The sequence below is a fragment of the Vicia villosa genome, linkage group LG2, assembly GCF_029867415.1.
Source record: "Vicia villosa cultivar HV-30 ecotype Madison, WI linkage group LG2, Vvil1.0, whole genome shotgun sequence".
In the NCBI taxonomy this organism is placed as follows: domain Eukaryota; kingdom Viridiplantae; phylum Streptophyta; class Magnoliopsida; order Fabales; family Fabaceae; genus Vicia; species Vicia villosa.
This window is the reverse complement of record NC_081181.1, coordinates 110092668-110112254: the sequence shown is the minus strand read 5'-3', so window position 1 is coordinate 110112254 and position 19587 is coordinate 110092668. Positions and strand designations below refer to the sequence as shown.

The window sequence follows — 19587 nt, the reverse complement described above, 5'->3', positions numbered from 1 at the left end:
TTCTAAATTCTTAACCTAGATCACCAATTAGTCACCACCATCTCATTAGTCAACAAATTGTATTCAATAAAGATAAAACTAGAGACCAATTAAAGTTATGAAAAAAGAAAAAGAAGGTAAACAAAAAAAAGTTAAAGTATACTCATCAGCATCCCATTTTCTATATCTTTTTCCTTGCTTTCCATCTAAGCCCTTTGACACTTTTTCCATGTTCTCTTTTACCTTGTTAGAGACTTAAATTCTCTTGTATGCTACTAACAATTTTCATGTCATAAAACCTCTCATACTCTGAGCCATCAAAATTTAGGAGATAATAACATTACTTCTACATCTTCTATATGTTTGCTTGATTCACAAGCTTCTCATAACTTCTCCACTTGCTTCTACGTTTGTTTTTAGGTTTTATTCTTTAGTTTATTTTTATTTATGAAACTTCAATTGTCATAGAAGTAGAAAATAGAAACCATGTTTATAAGACTCCTCTTATGATAGTATATAATATATACTTCACCATCAGGTTCGGGTATAAGTGATTGATGCGTAGCGTCTGTGAGTGTTGTAAACCCTAGGATATTGTATTGTATTTGATTGATATTGATAAAAAAGAGCTAAGGGTGTTTTTTCTTGCCATGGCTTCTCTTGGAAATCCAAAAGCTTGGGTTCCATATATGAACAACAAAGATTGTTCTCAAGGTTTTTGTAGCTTCTATTGTCCACAATGGTGTTATGCAATTTACCCTCCACCTCCACCTTCTCCCTTTGAATTCCCTGATGATGATTCAAGTTCAAATTTCTCTCCTCTTGTTATTGCAATCATTGGAATCTTAGCAAGTGCTTTTCTTCTTGTCACTTACTACACCATAATCTCCAAATACTGCGGCCGAAGAGTATCATCGTCACAAAGCGAATCGCGTGAAACAAGCGATGAATTCGAAGACAATCATCATCATAATCATTCAATCCATGAGCCATGGCATCTTACAACAAATGGCTTAGATGAAGCTTTGATCAAATCAATTACAGTTTGCAAGTACAAAAAGAATGATGGATTGGTTGATGTAACGGATTGTTCCGTTTGTCTCAACGAGTTTCAAGACGATGAAAGTATTCGACTTTTACCTAAATGCAGCCATGCTTTTCATCTTCCTTGTATTGATACATGGCTCAAATCTCACTCAAATTGTCCTCTTTGTCGCGCTACCATATTCGCCTTCAACGCTTCAAGTTCAAGTGCAACAACACTTCATTTAGCAGCACCGGTTATTGAACAATCTTCAAGGAATGAAGTTTCTTTAGAAAATCAACAACTGAATGAAATTGTAGATGTTGAAAGTAACAATGAATTGCATGAAGTGGAAGAAGTTCCAATTCCAAAGAGTGAATTTCGCGCTTTAAGCGACTTAGGAAATTTAAGAGGAAGGCATAGTGTGATTGAGATTAGAGATAATGAAGACTATCACGAATCGATTCGAAGATCGATTTCTATGGATCATTCATTTCAAAGTGGCATTTCAGTTGTTGATGATGTTAATGTTATGCATATGAATCAAGAGCAAGATTGTTCTCAAGTTGAAGGTTCATCAAAGAGAGTAAGAGATGAAAGTGAAAGTAGTAAGTGTAGTTATAGAAGAAAGGTTTTGCATTGTGTTATGAGTCCAATTGCAATGAAGAGATCATTTTCAAGTGGAAGATTTTTCCTTAGTAGAAATGGTAGAGGAAGGCTTGGAATCTTGCATGTTTGAGAAGTTTCCCTTTGTAATTTTCTTTTTCTTTTTTCATGCTCTTTACTTTATGAAAGCATCATGATGTACTAGAAATGAAAGATTGAACAAATTTTTGTGTAGAAGATCTACAATTGACATGATTGAATCATTATATGTATATTAATGAACTAAATAAAAGTGTTTCTATCATGAATTATAACCATCTCCATTAATAGCGCATTTGGAAACAACAGCTTAAATAAACGTGTCTTGTCGTCATAGCCTCTATAGGCTGTCAAAATGAACTATCCGGCCTTAAACGGACCGGCTCTGCGGGTCCTGGACTTTTTAGGGCTGGGCCAAAAAGGCCCGGTTTAATATGGACTTGAGAATTACTATCCAAGCTCGATTTTAGATGGACTTTAGACTACCCGGCCCTAAACGAGTTTTTTTAATTAAAAAAATTAAAATAAGAACTCCATAATATTTACTATAACTAAAATTAAAAATTATAGTATCTTAAACATAATACATTTTTAAGTACTATATTATCTCTTATAAATACTATAATATGCTTTTAAATACAATATATGTCTAAATTGCATAAAATAATACTTGAATATTTAAAATACCGGAAAAACTAATATAATACAATCTAAGAATGTTGATTATATTAATGTATTATATTTAAAAGTGAAAGATGGAATAGAATAGAGATAAAATTTAGTGAGGAGAGAAAAATCAATATGATATTTTGGAGTAAACAATATAAATATTAATATATATTTTTAAAATTTTATAATTATGCGGGCCTAATGATCCTACAAACACCACTAGACTATCGTCCTACAATTATGCTATGAATACATGATGCTCAACGTCATAAAATTAACTACCACGGCTAGTCAAAATGGCATCATCATTCATTTATTCATCAAAATCATATCATTACCTCAAACACACAAAACTTCATAAACGTCTCGGTCAACTTGACACATACTTATCAATTATCATGTTATCAATCATCACAACAACATTCATCACAATTAAGAATAGAAATACATGAAATCACAAAATAAAGTTCCATACAAATTGCCCTATAAACATACCCAAACATGCACAGTAAATTCCAGAAAATTCTAAAAAATTAGAGTAAAATATAAGCCTTCATATTCTGACATCATTTTTCAAAAATCATAAATTTCGTCTCAGTAAACTACATAACGCCCGCTCACCAGCACGCTAAGTGCGCTTCATTCTGCCTCGCCCTATTTTTGTTTTCAAAAGCGCGCTAAGCGCAGTCTGCAGAAAAACTTGCGCGACCTACATTAAGACAGTCCCAATATTTCACCCAAAACATGTTATAATCGTTAAATTCATGTGATTTAAGGTCTATAATCCTAGTTCTAACATAGATTAATTATTCTAAACACCAAATTACACATGTTCATCATACCTCCAACAATCTTAATCAAACCCTATACCTTTAAATCCATAAACATGGTGAATTAGACTCTAGTTCACATTATCATTCATCAATACAACAATGACCAATATCATACAACATATTAATCATACAATCCAAATAATTCATTATCATGGTTCATCAAGATCATCAAATTCGTCATAGAATCCCAAACCAAAAACCAACCTACAATTATCAATTCCTAAGGGAAAATATAATAATTACGACAACTCCCCTTACCTTAGATTATCGAGTAATTTGAATCTCTTCCTGAATCCTACGGTCGTTCTCTTCTCCTATTCTTGCCCTTGCTTTCTTTTTCTTTTTACGTTTTTTCTCCAAAATTCTACGACTAATGAAAATTCTCTTCCTTTCTTCTATTTACCTAGTTGGCCTTAGGACCCTTATTACGAACTTCCTAATATGCCCTTACTAACTCTACCTCATATTATCTCTTTAATTTATTTTATTTATTAACAATGATAATTAGAACTATATTATTCATTATTCTAACTACCACCTTACTTCCACTACCCCACAAACATCACACTTAGCATCACACGTCATATAATCTCATAGATAACTCATATTGACTCATATAATCACCGCAAAATATCTAAATATCGGGGTGTTACAACTCTCCCCTACTTAAAGACTTTCGCCTTCGAAAATTACATGACTGAAACAAAAAACGGATGACTCTCTCTCATATGGTCCTCTCGCTCCCACGTCAGACTTTCACCTGATGGTCCACCCCACATCACCTTCACTAAGGCAATCTCTTTACCTCGCAATTGTTTCACCTCCCGTCCTTCTATTCGCACTGGTGACGCTTCAATAGTCAGGTTATCTTTCACTCGTACATCATCCATTTGAATCACATGCGATAGATCTGGAACATATCTCCTCAATAGAGATACATGAAACACATCATGAAGATTTGCAAACGACGACGGCAAAGCAATCCGATAAGTCACCTCACCTATCCTCTTTGAAATCTGATACGGACCAATAAAATGTGGCATAAGCTTTCTCGACTTAAAAGCTCTACCGACACCAGTTACCGGAGTAACTCTCATAAACACATCATCATCCACTTAGAATTCAAGTGCTTTCCTCCTCTTATCATGATAACTCTTCTAACGACTCTGAGAAGCTTTCTTCCTCTCTTGGATCATCCTTATCTTTTTAGTCATTTCTTGCACAATCTCAGGTCCAAGCACAACACTCTCATCTGATTTATACCAACATAACGGAGTTCTACACCTCCTACCATACAACGCTTCATACGACACCATACTGATATTCACATGAAAACTATTATTGTAAGTAAAATCAATCAATGTAAAATGGGTATCCAAATCTCCTCATTGGTCTTACACACAAGCCTCCAATAAATCCTCTAATGATTGAATACCCCTTTCGGTTTGACCATCCGTCTGCGGATGATACGCCGAACTCAACCTCAAAGTAGGACCCAAAGCCTCGACGTAAACCTTGGGTCCCTATCCGACACAATACTCGAAGGTATTCCGTGAAACTTCACGATCTCCTCAATATATCTCAACCAAATTAGAAATAGGATGGTTAATCTTCATCGGTAAGAAATGAGCCAACTTAGTCAACTTATCCACAATCACCCAAATAGAATCATTTCTCTTAGCAGTCTTCGATAAACCCGTCACAAAATCCATGGAAATGCTATCCCACTTCCACTCTGGAATGTTCAATGGTTGCATTAACCCAGAAGGTTTCTAATGTTCATCCTTCGACTTCTGATAAGTTAAGCAAGCATAAACAAACTCATCAATATCTTTCTTCATACCCAGCCACCAAAACAATCTCTTTAAGTCTTGATACATCTTCGTAGCACCTGGATGAATACTTAAACCACTTCTATATCCTTCTTCAAGAATACTCTTCTTAAGTCCTGGAACCTCTAGAATATACACACTTTATTCCCAAATCTCATCACACCATTTTCATCAAGTCGGAATTCACCTCCCTCACCTTGGTTAATCAATGTTAATTTCTCAACTAGTCGCAAGTCGGATTTCTGTCCTTCTCGAATCTCTTCAAGAATTCCACTCGTCAACTTCAACATTCCCAATTTCACGCTATCAAGAGTTGATTCACACAACAAACTCATATCTCTGAATTATTCAACTAATTCCAATTCACGCACCATTATCATTGACATATGCATAGACTTCCTACTCAATGCATCAGCTACCACATTTGCTTTACCAAGATGGTAACTCAAATCAAAATCATAGTCTTTCAATAATTCAAACCACCTTCTCTGCCTCATGTTCAAATCTTTCAGATCAAACAAGTACTTCAAACTTTTGTGATCATTAAACACTTCAAATTTAGAGCCAAATAGATAATGTCTCCAAATTTTCAAAACAAACACCACAGCGGCCAACTCTAAATCATGCGTAGGATAATTCCTCTCATGAACTTTAAGTTGTCTCAAAGCATAGGCAACAACCTACCCATTTTGCATCAATACACCGCCAAGGCCCATCTTTGACGCATCACAATACACCATAAAAGACTCACTGAGATTAGGCAAAATTAATACCGGAGCGTTCGTCAACTTCTTCTTCAATTCTACAAAACTTTCTTCACACGCAACATCCCATACATACGCTTGACCCTTTCGAGCCAATTGAGTCAACCGTAATGCCAACTCAGAAAATCCTTCAGTGAGCCTTTGACAGTATCTATCTAAACTAAGAAAACTTCGAATTTCAGTCGCAGACTTCGGGGTCTCCCATTGCAACACAACATCAACTTTAGAAGGATCCGCAATAATTCCACTACTAGAAATCACATGGCCTAGAAAACTCACTTCTTTCAACCAAAACTCACACTTTGATAGCTTTGCATGCAACTTCTTCTCTCTCAACACTTGCAACACCACGCATAAATTCCCGGCATGCTCCTCTTTCGATTTGGAATAAATCAAAATATCATCAACGAACACCACCACAAACTTATCCAAATAGGAATGGAAAGTCCGATTCATATATTCCATAAAAATGCCTGGAGCATTCAACACACCAAATGGCATCAGAGTATATTCATAATGATTGTACCTTGTTCGTAACGCCATCTTCGGAATATCATCTGTCTTGACACGAATTTGATGATAACCCGACCTCAAATCAATCTTATTGAAAACATTAGCACCCACCAACTGATCCATCAAATCATCAATTCTTGGAAGTGGGTACTTATTCTTGATAGTCACTTTATTCAACTGCTTGTAGTCCACACACAACCTCATACTTCCATCTTTCTTTTTAACTAACAACACAGGCGCACCCCACAGGGAAACACTCAGTCGAACAAAGTTCTTCTCAAGCATCTCTTCCAATTGCTTCTTCAATTCATTCAGCTCGGAAGCCGACATTCTATAAGAAGCCATCGATACTGGACTCGTACTTGACACCAATTATGTAGAAAACTCTACTTCACATTTCGGAGGCAAATCACTTATATCATCCAGAAACACCTCAGGAAATTCACAGACAAACGGAAGTTCAACACTTGTAGCTTCATGGTTACTTTGCAACAATGCAAACACTGCAAACATCACGACTTCATCTCTAAGACATTCACTCACTTGCTTAGCAGTCAACAGCATCAGTTCTTCGTTATCACCGAACTTGGGGAACCTCAATGTCTTATTGTAACAATTGATATGAACATAGTTGAACTCTAACCAGATCATTCCAAGGATCACATCGATTTGGTGTAAGGGTAGACACACCAAATCCATCATAAAACTCTTATCAAAGATAGTTAAAGTACATTCCTTACAAACAAAAGTAGTTGCAACATAACCCCTATCAAGAGTATCTATTACCATACTACCATCCATAGAAGACAATTACAATCCCAACATAGTGGCAAAATCAAGCAAAATAAACGAATGAGTAGCACCAGTACCAATAATAGCAACCAATTTGACATTGTTAATAAATCAAGTACCTCGAATTAAGTTGTCCTTCTTGGAATCCTCAGCTCCACTCAAAGCAAACACTCTACCATTGTTCTTGGCAGAATTCACATCCTTCTTTGGCTTCTGACACTGGATATTGATATATGACCCTGTTCACCATAATTAAAACAAGTTGGACCATCGTCCTTGCAGTCGGGAGCAAGATGACCGGTCTTACCACACTTGTAACACCTCAGCACCTTGTTATCACATTCATTAGAACGGTTACCTTGCTCACCACACCTATAACATCGAACAGTAGCAGGAGTTCCTCCCCCACTTGTCTTCCTCCAGTCAAAAACCTTTTGTTTCCCTTTATCATCTGGAGCATTATTAGGCTTCTTACGGTCATGATGCAGTTTTCCTCTCTTCTTGTTCAGACTCTTGTAATGAGTCGAATGAGCAATATTGTCTTCCTCATAAATCTGACAACTGTTCATTAATTCTACAATCCTACGGATCTGATGATATCCATCTTCTGTTTGATCTCCGGACGCAACCCACTCTTAAACTTAATACACTTCAAAAACTCATCTGTCTTCTTGCTATAGTGTGGATAGAACTTCACAAGCTCCACGAACTTAGCAGCATATTCAGCGACAGTTGAATTCCCCTGTTACAGTGCAAGGAACTCCATCTCTTTCTTTCCCCTGACATCTTTAGGAAAATAATTCCTCATGAGCTCCCTCGTGAACACAGCCCAAGTAATCACCTCCCCAACATCTTCCAACCTCAAACGAGTAAAAACCCACCAGTCATCAACTTCACCAGCTAGCATAAGAGTACCATAGTGTACCTTCTGCGTCGCAGAACAATCCATCACCCTAAAGATCCTCTGGATCTCCTTGAGCCACTTTTGAGCTCCATCTGGATCATACTCAAACTACGTAACTCGTCAACCACTCCTACATTAGGCTGATTCTGCTTGGCCTGAGCAACAACCTCCAAAGCAGCAGCAATTGCAGCGTCGTTTCTTCCAGCCATACTCTGTACACATCAAAATTATCATCATGGTTAGAATTAACTATCTACATTATTCAACTGTCACACTATATACCCAATAACCTGGTCAGACGGACCGACCTGCTCTGATACCACAAATGTAACACCCTTCTAACCCACAAGGAAAATTCGCAATATAATATCAATTAAATCAATTTAAAACCACCAATAAGGGTGTCACATCTTCATAAAAAAACATCGCAATTGAATGTCTTGCTCCGTAACACGGGTTCTCAAAATTTATTTAAAACTAAACTCCATTATCGTCACAAAACAAAACATAATATCTCACAGCGAAATTCATAATTTAAAAAGTTCTTCAATAAACTTCATAAATCATTAATTGAACTTCATAGTTCATGAGTCATAACTCAAACCATCATAATCCCATGAATGATAATTCATCAAATTCAAATTAAATTCAAATAACTAAAAGTGAACATAATAGTTCCAAACACAACGATCTCGACCCCGATGTTACGTATCAGAGCAAGACTCCCTTTATTCTAAACAAACGGTAAAAGGGACTCCACTAAGCTATCCTGTAACTTTGGCGGACTACTCCTGAATACCTGCGCGTTACCCACGTGGAGGTAACATTCAAAGGGATAGTATTTCATAATTATTATATAATTCATAAGGAATAAATATAGTAGTGGTATACAAATAATCAATCACACACATATACTAATACAACATATCCTCATGCTTCACATACTTAGTCACACCTGCACATCATCATCTATTCACAACATCATCACACAATTCATTTATGATCATCATTTAAATCATTCACGTCACCATCAATGCAATGCAACACCAATGGATCCTCGCCATAGGATCGATTCCTGCTTGGAACCGGAGCACTTCGCAATATTGCACTCAATTTGAACAATGGGATTAAGGGGCGTCACTGGACAATGGTCCTACAAACATCACTAGATTATCGTCCTACAATTATGCTATGAATGCATGATGCTCAACATCATAAAATCAACGACCAAGGCTAGTAAAAATAGCACCATCCTTCATTTATTCATCAAAATCATATCATTACCTCAAACACACAAAACTTCATAAACGTCTCGGTCAACTCGACACATAATTATCAATTGTCATGATATCAATCATCGCAACAACATTAATCACAATTAAGTATAGAAATACATGAATTCATAAAATCAAGTTCCATACAAATTTCCCAATAAACCTACCCAAACGTGCGTAGTAAATTCCAGAAAATTCTCAAAAATTAGAGTAAAATATAAGCTTTCATATTCTGACATCATTTTTCAAAAATCATAAATTTTGTGCCAGTAAACCGCGCAACGTGCGCTCACCACCGAGCTAAACGCGCTCTATTTTACCTCGCCCTAATTTTTGCTAAAAAAAGCGTGCTAAGCGCGGTCTGCGAATTTTGTAGAAAAACTTACGCGACCTGCATTAAGCCATTCCCAATATTTCACCCAAAAACATGTTCTAATCATTAAATTCCTGTGATTTAAGGTCTATAATCCTAGTTCTAACATAGATTAATTATTCTAAACACCAACTTACACATGTTCATCATACCTCCAACAATCTTCATCAAACCCTAGTCCTTCAAGTTCATAAACATGGTAAATTTGACTCTAGTTCACATTATCATTCATCAATACAACAATCAACAATATCATACATCATATTAATCATACAATCCAAATAATTCATCATCATAGTTTATCAAGATCATCAAATTCATCATAGAATCTCAAACCCAAAATCAACCTACAATTATCAATCCCTTAGGGCTAATATAGTAACTAGGATAACTCCCCTTACCTTAGATTATCGAGTAACTTGAATATCTTCCCGAATCTTACAGTCGTTTTCTTATCCTGTTCTTGCCCTAGCTCTCTCTTTCTTTTCACGTTTTTTATTTCCAAAATTCTACGACTAATGATCATTCTCTTCCTTTCTTCTATTTACCTAGTTGGCCTTAGGACCCTTATTATGAACTTCCTAATACGCCCTTACTAACTCTACTTCATATTATCTCTTTAATTTATTTTATTTTATTAACAACGCTAATTAGAACTATATTATTTATTATTCTAACTACCATCTTACTTCCACTATCTTACAAACATTACACTTAGCATCACACGTCACATAATCTCATATATAACTCATATTAACCCATATAATCACCTCAAAATATCAAATAATAGATTAAATAATTAAATCTAAATATCGAAGTGTTATAGAAAGTGTTTGTGTTGATATTCCTTTATTTATTAAGCATGTAAATGAAACATGGTTAACACCTTATAAAGAAAGATTAGTTGTTGCTTGGACTAACAGAGTCACTCATTTAGGGAACACAACAACAAAAAGTTACACATATCATGACAGTCTGATGTTATTATTATTATTTATGTTTATGTTTCAAAAATAGATTGAAACATGTTTTTCTATTTATGGATCATAGGGTGGAGTCTGCTCATTGGAGACAAAAAAACATGTTGACTACAAGTCAGGGTGATTTATGTCAAAGTTAGAATGCCGTGAATACCATGTTTAAGTTGCATCTTGGTTTCATCAAAGTGTCATTTCAAAAAATTATTGTCAACATTGAGCATCAGTATAACACTCCATTCTATGATAGGTTGCACGATTTTGTCTCAAGACAATGTTTACAGCTTATTGGAAAAGAACTAAAAAGGGTAAAATTTGTTGGTTCAAGCAAAGAGAGATGTGGTTGCTTCATTAGAACAACACATGGGTTACCGTGTGCGTGTCAGCTTGCAGGTTTCCAAATTCTAGGCAACCTTGTTCCTTTAGACTCAATTCACGTATTCTGGACGAAATTTCATATTGCAGATCATGAGCCCGGTTAGAGGGTGAAGAGTTGGAAGAAAAGTGTGAAGAGTTGAAGAGATATTTAAGTACTTTGGGTGTTGTAGGTTAGAGGGTGTTGAAGAAAAAAGTTTTTGATCTAACATTTCCATCCACAACTTCAATGTGTCTAATACCGATGAAGTACAAGCCAAAGAGGGGAGTTAAGAAGAGTATAAAGGGTCAAGAGAGTGATGTGCATTGAGAACTTAGCCAATGGGAGAATGCTGAGGCTTCACATGAGAGCCAGACTACGAAGAGATCATGCACAAAACCAACAGTAAGTCAACAGCCTATTGGTAGCCAATCGTCCACCAACTAATCAAGACATCTTTACTTATCACAGTTCCCTGCTTTCTTATATCCATACATCCATGACATTATTGATGTTGGTAAAGATGGAAATTGTGGTTTCCGTGCTATTGCAGCTTTACTTGAATGTGGTGAAGAGTTTGAATGTAGAGAAAAACACAAGAAATGGGGGGGTTAATTGCATTTTTTAAATTTTTTTCTTTACCATAATCAGTAAGATAGATAACAAATGAAGAGAGATTGACACGTTCGGTTTATACAAGTTCACCTTAGAAAAGGTTAATCTTGTCCACCCGCCAAGGTGATTTCACCTTACAAAAAGACTTAATCCACTAATCTTGAAAGATTACAAACAAACTCTAAAAGTCTAGAAAGACAACTTAGCCCTCTCAAGTATATAGACTAACAACCTAGTCACTTGAGGAATACAAATCTCAACAAATTTACAAATGAATTTGTTTACAAGATATTGCTTCTAAATATGTAGATTGAAATAAAAACCTTAAGTATAAATGATAACACAATCTAATGAGAAGCAGCTCTTGTGATCTAGAGATTCTTAGAAATTAGATTTCTCATAATGAAATGTTTAGAACAATATCTCTTGGATATTTCTTTCTCTTTTTTTCCTTTGAAGTTTGTTTGCTGAGTTTGAAATATTGCCTTAACAATGTTGTAATTCTGCAGCTTCTTCAAATGAGAGTGTCTCATATATATAGTCCCATGGAAAAGATGACTATTAAGAGAGGACAAGATGTAGCTTTCCTTGATGTAATGGCTCCTAAAGATCATGGAGGACAAAGAGCAGACCAAAATTGGGTCCATACAATACATCCTGCAATAGTGGAAAAAGGTGATGTACTGTTGTGCCATATTGCTTCTATTGCAAGTTTCTGGTCATTCTTCTTTTGAGATGTACTTTTGATGTGAAGTAGAAAAAGAATGGAAGAATTCAAATAACGTAGACGACCAAAGAGAGATGATTCTTCAGAGTCATAATGAAGTCTTCAGAGTTGAAAGCAGCAGCTAATCTAAACGACGCAACTAATCTAAACGACACATCTTGATTTCTGAGCTGGAAGCAAAAAATTATCTGAGTCTTAAAATTTTGACTTCTAATCTGATAGAATAGATTAGCTTTAAGAAACTTTTGTAAATCCTTTATCTGATGAGCCACTCAACATTCTTCAGAATTGCTTATGTTACTTTAAAAAGAGATGAATTGTTCTTCTGACCTGTGTTGAAGCTATTTATGATGATCTTCTAGACAACAATCCTTAATCAATCAACATAGTGAATCTGCACACTCAAGAAATTATTAGAGTACAAGATTGTTACATATAAAATATATGTATTGTTATCATCAAAACTTAAGGATTGGATGCATAACCAAATCTTGTTCTAACAATCTCCCCCTTTTTGATGATGATAAAACCATGTATTTTGATGAACAATTTTTACAAGGTAATATCATAAAACAATATCAGATTTTTAGAATAATATCTCTAAGATATTTCTTTCTCTTTTTCTCTTTGAAGTTTGTTTGCTGAGTTTAAAAATATTGCCTTAGCAGCATTGTAATTCGGCAACTTCTTCAAATGAGAGTGCCTCATATATATAGTCTCATGGAAAAAATGATCATTGAGAGAGGACAAGACGTAGATTTCCTTGATGTAACGGATCCTAAATATCGTGGGGGACAAAGAGCATACCAAAATCGGGTTTGTACAATACGTCATACAATAGTGGAAAAAGTGTTGTACTGTTGTGCCATATTGCTTCTATTGCAAGTTTCTAGTCATTCTTCTTTTGAGATGTACTTCTGATATGAAGAAGAAAAGGCATGGAAGAATTTGATAATATAGACGACCAAAGAGAGTTGATTCTTCAGAGTCAGAATGAAGTCTTTAGAGTTGAAAGTAAACAGCTAATCCAAACGACGCATCTTGATTTCTGAGCTGGAAGCAAAAGTTTATTTGAGCCTTGAAATCTTGATTTTTGATTTGATAGAATAACTTAGCTTTAAGAAACATTTGTAAATCCTTTATCTATTGAGCCATTCAACATTCTTCAAAATTATTGATGTCACTTCAGAATGGGATGAATAGTTCTTCTGAGGTGTGTTAAAGCTATTTCTGATGATCTTCTAGACAACAATCCTTAATCAATAAAAATAGTGAATTTGCACACTCAAGAAACTATTAGAGTACACAATTGTTACATATAAAATATATGTATTGCTATCATCAAAACTTAAGGATTGGATGCAGAACCAAATCTTGTTCTAACAGAGTCCTGTCCTTTGATACAACCGCAGTTAGATACTCAAGTTCATCAACACTCTGAATTGTTTTCCAAGATGTTCTATGATAGTGTCTCTACAGTTAGGAATGTGTTACGAGTAGAACACTTGGCTATGCTGGGTAGGGACAAATGGATGACGATTCCTTATATGGGTTACCCTATTGCTTCTTAATACAATGTCGTATTTGGTTCCCTTTCCAGGAGACTTAACACCACATTTTCCCCTTATCTTAGCTCCGCATATGTATACGAGTACACACACAATCATTGTTGTTGGTTTTATCAACGAGAATCATTTGGTTCAGGTAAAGTTGAAATCTGATTGTCCATTGCCTCCCGTCACTAACCATTGAAGATAGAATTGTACTGATGGTGCAAAAGCATGAGAATCAGCATATGCGGGTCGCTTTAGACACTGGGAAAGACATGTATAAGAAGTCATTCTAGTTTGTTTTTTATGCATATATATATATATATATATATATATATATATATATATATATATATATATATATATATATATATATATATAATGTCAGGTAATTACTTTACCAAATTTTATTTTCAAAAAAAATTATTAAAAAAGGAGAAAAAACATAAACAACAGTATTATCGGAAATTTCAAATTTTTCAATATATTTTACCGCGTTGCCGGAAATTTGAAATTTCCGGTAGCAAAAATTTGAAATTTTTGGTAACCCACACGGTAAAAAATAGTAACTTTAATGAAGTTTTCAATATTGTACAAAATTTTTGGTATTTCCCAAAAAAATTCAAATTTTCGATTATTATGTGAGAATATTACCAAAAAAGGAGGGTGTCAGGAATAAGTGTGGAGTGGCATGTTAATTAATCAAATTCTTTGATCAAATAAAATGGTCAAATTCTTTGATCAAATAAAATGGACCAAAAAAATGTTAATAGGCCTAAATGACAACAGGCCCAAATAAACATGAAGGACAAAAACGCAAGATACATACACAAAAAAACCAATTCTCACTTTTCATTTTGAAAGATAAATACTATATGTCCACAAAAATTTAGAAAAAAAACTAAACAAATTCTCAAAAGTTTTTCTATCCCAAAATACTCGGTTCGGTTTAAATAATCACACTAATAACTTTGTAAAGCAAAAATTTAATTTGAATATTTAAATTGGAAAATTTAAACTTATAACTTCTAGTCCTTTTTTTTATCGAAACTATTGAACAAAGATAAACTAATTTGAATATTCCCTAACATGTCTTATGTCAGTTGTCCACTTCTAGAAGTAAATAAGTATATGAGAGACGTAAATAAGTATATGAAAGACTATTTTCCGGGAGAAAAAAAAATCCCTAAATGCAAACCAAATGTATTTTCAATTTCGATTAAGAAATGCGCCAACTTTTTCTTGTAGTATCAAAATTCACTTTAATTCTAAATTTATAAATAAATCAGTTTATTATTAAACATACTCAATGCATTCAAATAATAATCATAAAATGATTTTGAGAGACATACTCAATGCATCATAAAATGATTTTGAGAGACATATATCTGAAAGTTACTCTTGTTATAAAAGAACTTAATAGTAGCATTAATCAAAGTGTTAAAGAAATATGGTTTGACATAACTCATTCCTACAAAACTAGTTAGTAGGGTGAAAATTGTCCCCACTTATAAATACAAGTTGTTATGAAATTCACCAAATCAATATAGAGATGAATGATACATGAAGGAGAGAAAGAGAAGAGAGAAAGCAATATTGTATTATCTTCTTCCAAAAGTACCATTTACATTACAATATGATCCATATTTATAGTACATGACCAATAACAACCATTAACTCAAGGAATACACAAAGGTTAAGAACTTAAATTATAGGAGTTAAGGAATATAGAAAGATTGGGGAAAATGAACATCCACATCTATTTACTATTATTCATAACACTCCCCCTTGGATGTTCATTGAGGATATGCCTCGTTAAAACCTTACTAGAGAAAACCCAGTGGGAAAAATTCTAGTGAAGGAAAAAGAGTACAATATCCTTTAAATGTGAATTGCCTCGTTAAAAACCTTACCAGGAAAACCCAGTGGGACAAAACCATGGTGAAGGGAAAAAGAGTGCAAAACATATGTATTTCTCCCCCTCATGCAGACATTTACATGTGAGACGATATTATTTGTAGTAGTTGCTTAAAATTTCTTCTTGGAAGTGACTTCATGGAGTGCTAATAGTTATGCAGGATTTGATGAAGTTGTTGCCATGAGTTGTTCCATAGATCGCCATGAAATGGTTGTACCATCACATCTAAACAAATAACCTCTTTCAGATCTACCCTTGTGAGAATCTGACAAGTAACCAACATCTCTAAGATAACGAAGTATATGTTTGACTCCGTGCAAATGTCTTCATGTAGGCGAATAATTGTATCTTCATAATAGATTGACCACAAACGATATATCGAGACATGTATAATTAGCAAGATACATTAGTGCTCCAGTTGCACTTAAGATATGGTACTTAAGGACCAAACAATTTTTGTAATCATTTTCTTGAGGCCTGAAAGGATCTTTCTCTACATCTAATGATCTAACAACCATTAGAGTAGACAATAGATGATATTTGTCCATATAGAATCATTTCAACACTTTCCTATATAGCCTTCTTGATGTACAAATATTCTTTTGTCCAAATGCTCAATTTGCAAACCTAGACATATTTTGTCTTTTCTAGGTCCTTCATCTCAAACTCTTTATTTAAGCAATTTATAGCTTTTGGAAGCTCTTCAAGAGTTCCAATAATACTTATGTCATCCACATAGACAACTATTATTGCAAATACTTTTCCACATCATTTTATGAAAATACAAGGAAAAATTGAGTTATTAGTATATTCATCATTTAATAAATATTCACTAAGGCGATTATACTACATGCATCCAGATTCTTTCAGCCCATAGAGAGACTTGTTCAATTTGATGTAGTAGTTTTCTCGAGATCCACAATTACGTGCCTTTGGTATATTGAACCCTTCAGGGAGTTTCACGTAAATATCACTATTAAGTGAACCATATAAAAAAGATGTCATAACATTCACCATGTTCAAATTAAGCCCTTCATGTGCTACAAGGCTAATTAAATATCAAAATTCGATTGAATCCACTACAGGTGGATATGTTTTATCAAAATCAATCTTAGGTCTTTGTGAAAATCATTGAGCAATAAATCAAACTTTATATCATTCTTATTTTTCTTTTTCATAAAAACTCGTTTATATCCAATTAGTTTCACACCTTGAAGTGTTCGGACTACAGGTCCAAAAGTGAGTCACTTGTAAAGTGAGTTTAATTCTTTTTTAATTGAATATATTCATTTTGGCCAATTCTCACTTAGTCTACAATCTTTAATAGACTTTGACTCATGATCCTCGTTATCATTGATCACCTTTTGCGCTATATTGTATACAAAGACATTGTCAATATTGACTTTATTTGGTTATCTCAATTTCGATTCCATTCCATTTCATCCATGACATAATTTATCGAGATCTCTTTATTTCATATTTCAAGTACTTGATTTGTTCTTCTGGAACTGAAAATTAAATTAGGTCACAATGCTCTTAGCATTTTCATATCCTCACTTGGGTCATCTTTAGTTTCTTTTCTTAGTAGAGGACTTTTAACATTGGAACCGACTTTCATACCACGCTTCAGGCGCAGCAACAACTCTGTTGCAATATTATATTATCCAATAGGAGAATCCACTTTGAGTGGAGTATTATCAGCTGATAATTTATTTCATATACTTTGCAAATGAATTATATTTTGAACTTCTGGTTCATATTGATTTGTACGAGGATCAAGACAACAATTTATTTTAAATTGTTCATTTGAACTTCTTGTTCATGATTTTAGCTGTTCATTTGAACTTCTTGTTCATGATTTCAGCTACTTATTCCCTCCCCCTAATATTGGGAAAATTAATTTACCAAGTGATAATCAGCCTACTGGGCTGCAATCAAGTATTTAATTATTTTCTCAAATTATATCCTCAAAATTGAGATTCATATTAATTATATTTTTCCAATATTCTTTCATGACTCATCTTAATGTATTATATTGGAGCAATTGGAATATACACAACACATCCAAATGTTCACTTAGATGAGAAATATTAGAATAAATTAGGGAGGACTAAGATATAGTATCTTGTTGGCTTAATGCGAATAAATATCTTAATATCATACTTTGTGTGTTTCAAATATATAATTTAGAATTGATGATCTTATAAGTATCAACCATATAATTAACTTTAGACGTCTAAAGAATGGATCTTCGGGTCCATTTTCTTTTTATGAACATATATTACATGATATTCAATATCAATTTTAATAATATATGTGATACTTATAAAGGAATTTCTAAAAAAAATCAGAAAACAAGATCTTAGTCTAATTAGTTGAGAAAATGATCTCACATACTTCTAGTTGTGAGTAGAGACATATGCATGATCTTTTAGTCGATGCAACAATTAATGTCATAAAAACTCAATTTCTCAAATTTTTATTTTCCTTTAGAAACACACAAAAATTTACTGGATTGAAGAAACTTCTGGTTCTTCAATACAAATTATTCGCATCATATTATATCCGAGATGACCCAACCGGTTTTACCAACGACACATTTAAGTGTAATTTGTAAACTACTGGTTTACAATGACATGTGCGTCAATTGTACTACTATAAGTGTAGTACAAACCCGAGAAAAAAGACGGTAGCTTTTCTACTACACATTTTATATCCAAATTGTGTTGTGTAATACAAAGATATTCGATACCTCCAATATAATTCAAAACCAATATAATAGTATCTCATTATTAAACACTTTAATCAAACACATTCATATGAACATATTATCATATAATTATCAAACAATTACCCCTTATAAAATTAAACATATTTAATCATACAATATTATATCACTAAAATTATATCGTCATATAATTAATTTGATTTACTATCCTTCAGCGATGCTTGATAAGTTCTTCAGGAACTATATAAATAATTTGTTATAAACAATAATCTAAAAAATAAATAAAATATATAACCATCCTTCTGGGATGCGTTAAAATTATTTGTGTCATTTTTCTGGAATGACAATCTTTTAATGAACATATTACAAATTATGAATTTTTAGATCGATACAACAATATTTTTTTTTATGAAATCCTTCTGGGATTCAATAATATTATAGATGCGACCTTTTAAAGGTGATTGAACGTTGAATTCTTCTGGAATTCATCAATTATTGATAAACACAATACTCGATTAAACTCAATCTTTGAACAATAATTTGGAGATAGTTTAATAATAATCTTTTGTTCTACAAATATCACATCACAAACTATTTCCATAAACAACGGTCAAGAAAAATTATTCTTTGTGCAATCCTTCAGGGATGCTTGAATATTAAATTAACACTTTGATGTGTTAAAATTCAATTCCGGACTAACATATAGAAATGCTTTAATGTTAAATTCTTCCGGAATTTAACAAGAATGACCAAAGAAATCTAATATTATTGTACAAGGTAAATAAATTTCTCTACAAAATATATAAAAAATAAACATATTTATATGAAGAAAAAAAAATAGTAACAAAATCATGAATTATATTATATTGGTTCAAATATATTAAGATTAGAAAAATAACATAGAACCTGGCTATATCATTACTCGCGTTGTAGAGTATCGTGCTGATAACGTGTTATGAAATTCACCAAATCAATATAGAGATGAATGATACATGAAGGAGAGAAAGAGAAGAGAGAAAGCAATATTGTATTATCTTCTTCCAAAAGTACCATTTACATTACAATATGATCCATATTTATAGTACATGACCAATAACAACCATTAACTCAAGGAA

At 33.5% G+C, this 19587-nt stretch overlaps 3 protein-coding genes across 3 annotated transcripts; 1 reads left to right on the top strand and 2 right to left on the bottom strand.

Moving 5' to 3' along the window:
* Positions 1 to 244: 244 nt before the first annotated feature.
* Positions 245 to 1903, top strand: LOC131646612 (RING-H2 finger protein ATL51-like). Its single transcript, XM_058916609.1, has one exon. It carries the CDS (start codon positions 630 to 632, stop codon positions 1740 to 1742), a length of 1113 nt encoding a protein of 370 aa, XP_058772592.1. The 5' UTR covers positions 245 to 629; the 3' UTR covers positions 1743 to 1903.
* A 1936-nt stretch (positions 1904 to 3839) lies between these two features.
* On the bottom strand, positions 3840 to 4247 carry LOC131649783 (uncharacterized). Its single transcript, XM_058919540.1, has one exon. It carries the CDS (start codon positions 4245 to 4247, stop codon positions 3840 to 3842), a length of 408 nt encoding a protein of 135 aa, XP_058775523.1.
* A 2384-nt stretch (positions 4248 to 6631) lies between these two features.
* LOC131649782 (uncharacterized) lies at positions 6632 to 8000 on the bottom strand. The gene is made up of 4 exons (XM_058919539.1): positions 7801 to 8000; positions 7410 to 7612; positions 7171 to 7290; positions 6632 to 7038 (listed from the first exon to the last, which is right to left on the bottom strand). Exons 1-4 carry the CDS (start codon positions 7998 to 8000, stop codon positions 6632 to 6634), a joined length of 930 nt encoding a protein of 309 aa, XP_058775522.1.
* Positions 8001 to 19587: the final 11587 nt, after the last annotated feature.

Coding starts and splice junctions, on each gene's coding strand:
- LOC131646612 (XM_058916609.1), top strand. CDS start 630: ATGGCTTCTCTTGGAAATCCAAAAGCTTGGGTTCCATATATGAACAAC.
- LOC131649783 (XM_058919540.1), bottom strand. CDS start 4,247: ATGAGAGTTACTCCGGTAACTGGTGTCGGTAGAGCTTTTAAGTCGAGA.
- LOC131649782 (XM_058919539.1), bottom strand. CDS start 8,000: ATGGATTGTTCTGCGACGCAGAAGGTACACTATGGTACTCTTATGCTA. Junction 7,291..7,409: donor TTATAGGTGTGGTGAGCAAG/GTAACCGTTCTA, acceptor TATGGTGAACAG/GGTCATATATCAATATCCAG. Junction 7,039..7,170: donor GAAGGACAACTTAATTCGAG/GTACTTGATTTA, acceptor GTATGGTAATAG/ATACTCTTGATAGGGGTTAT.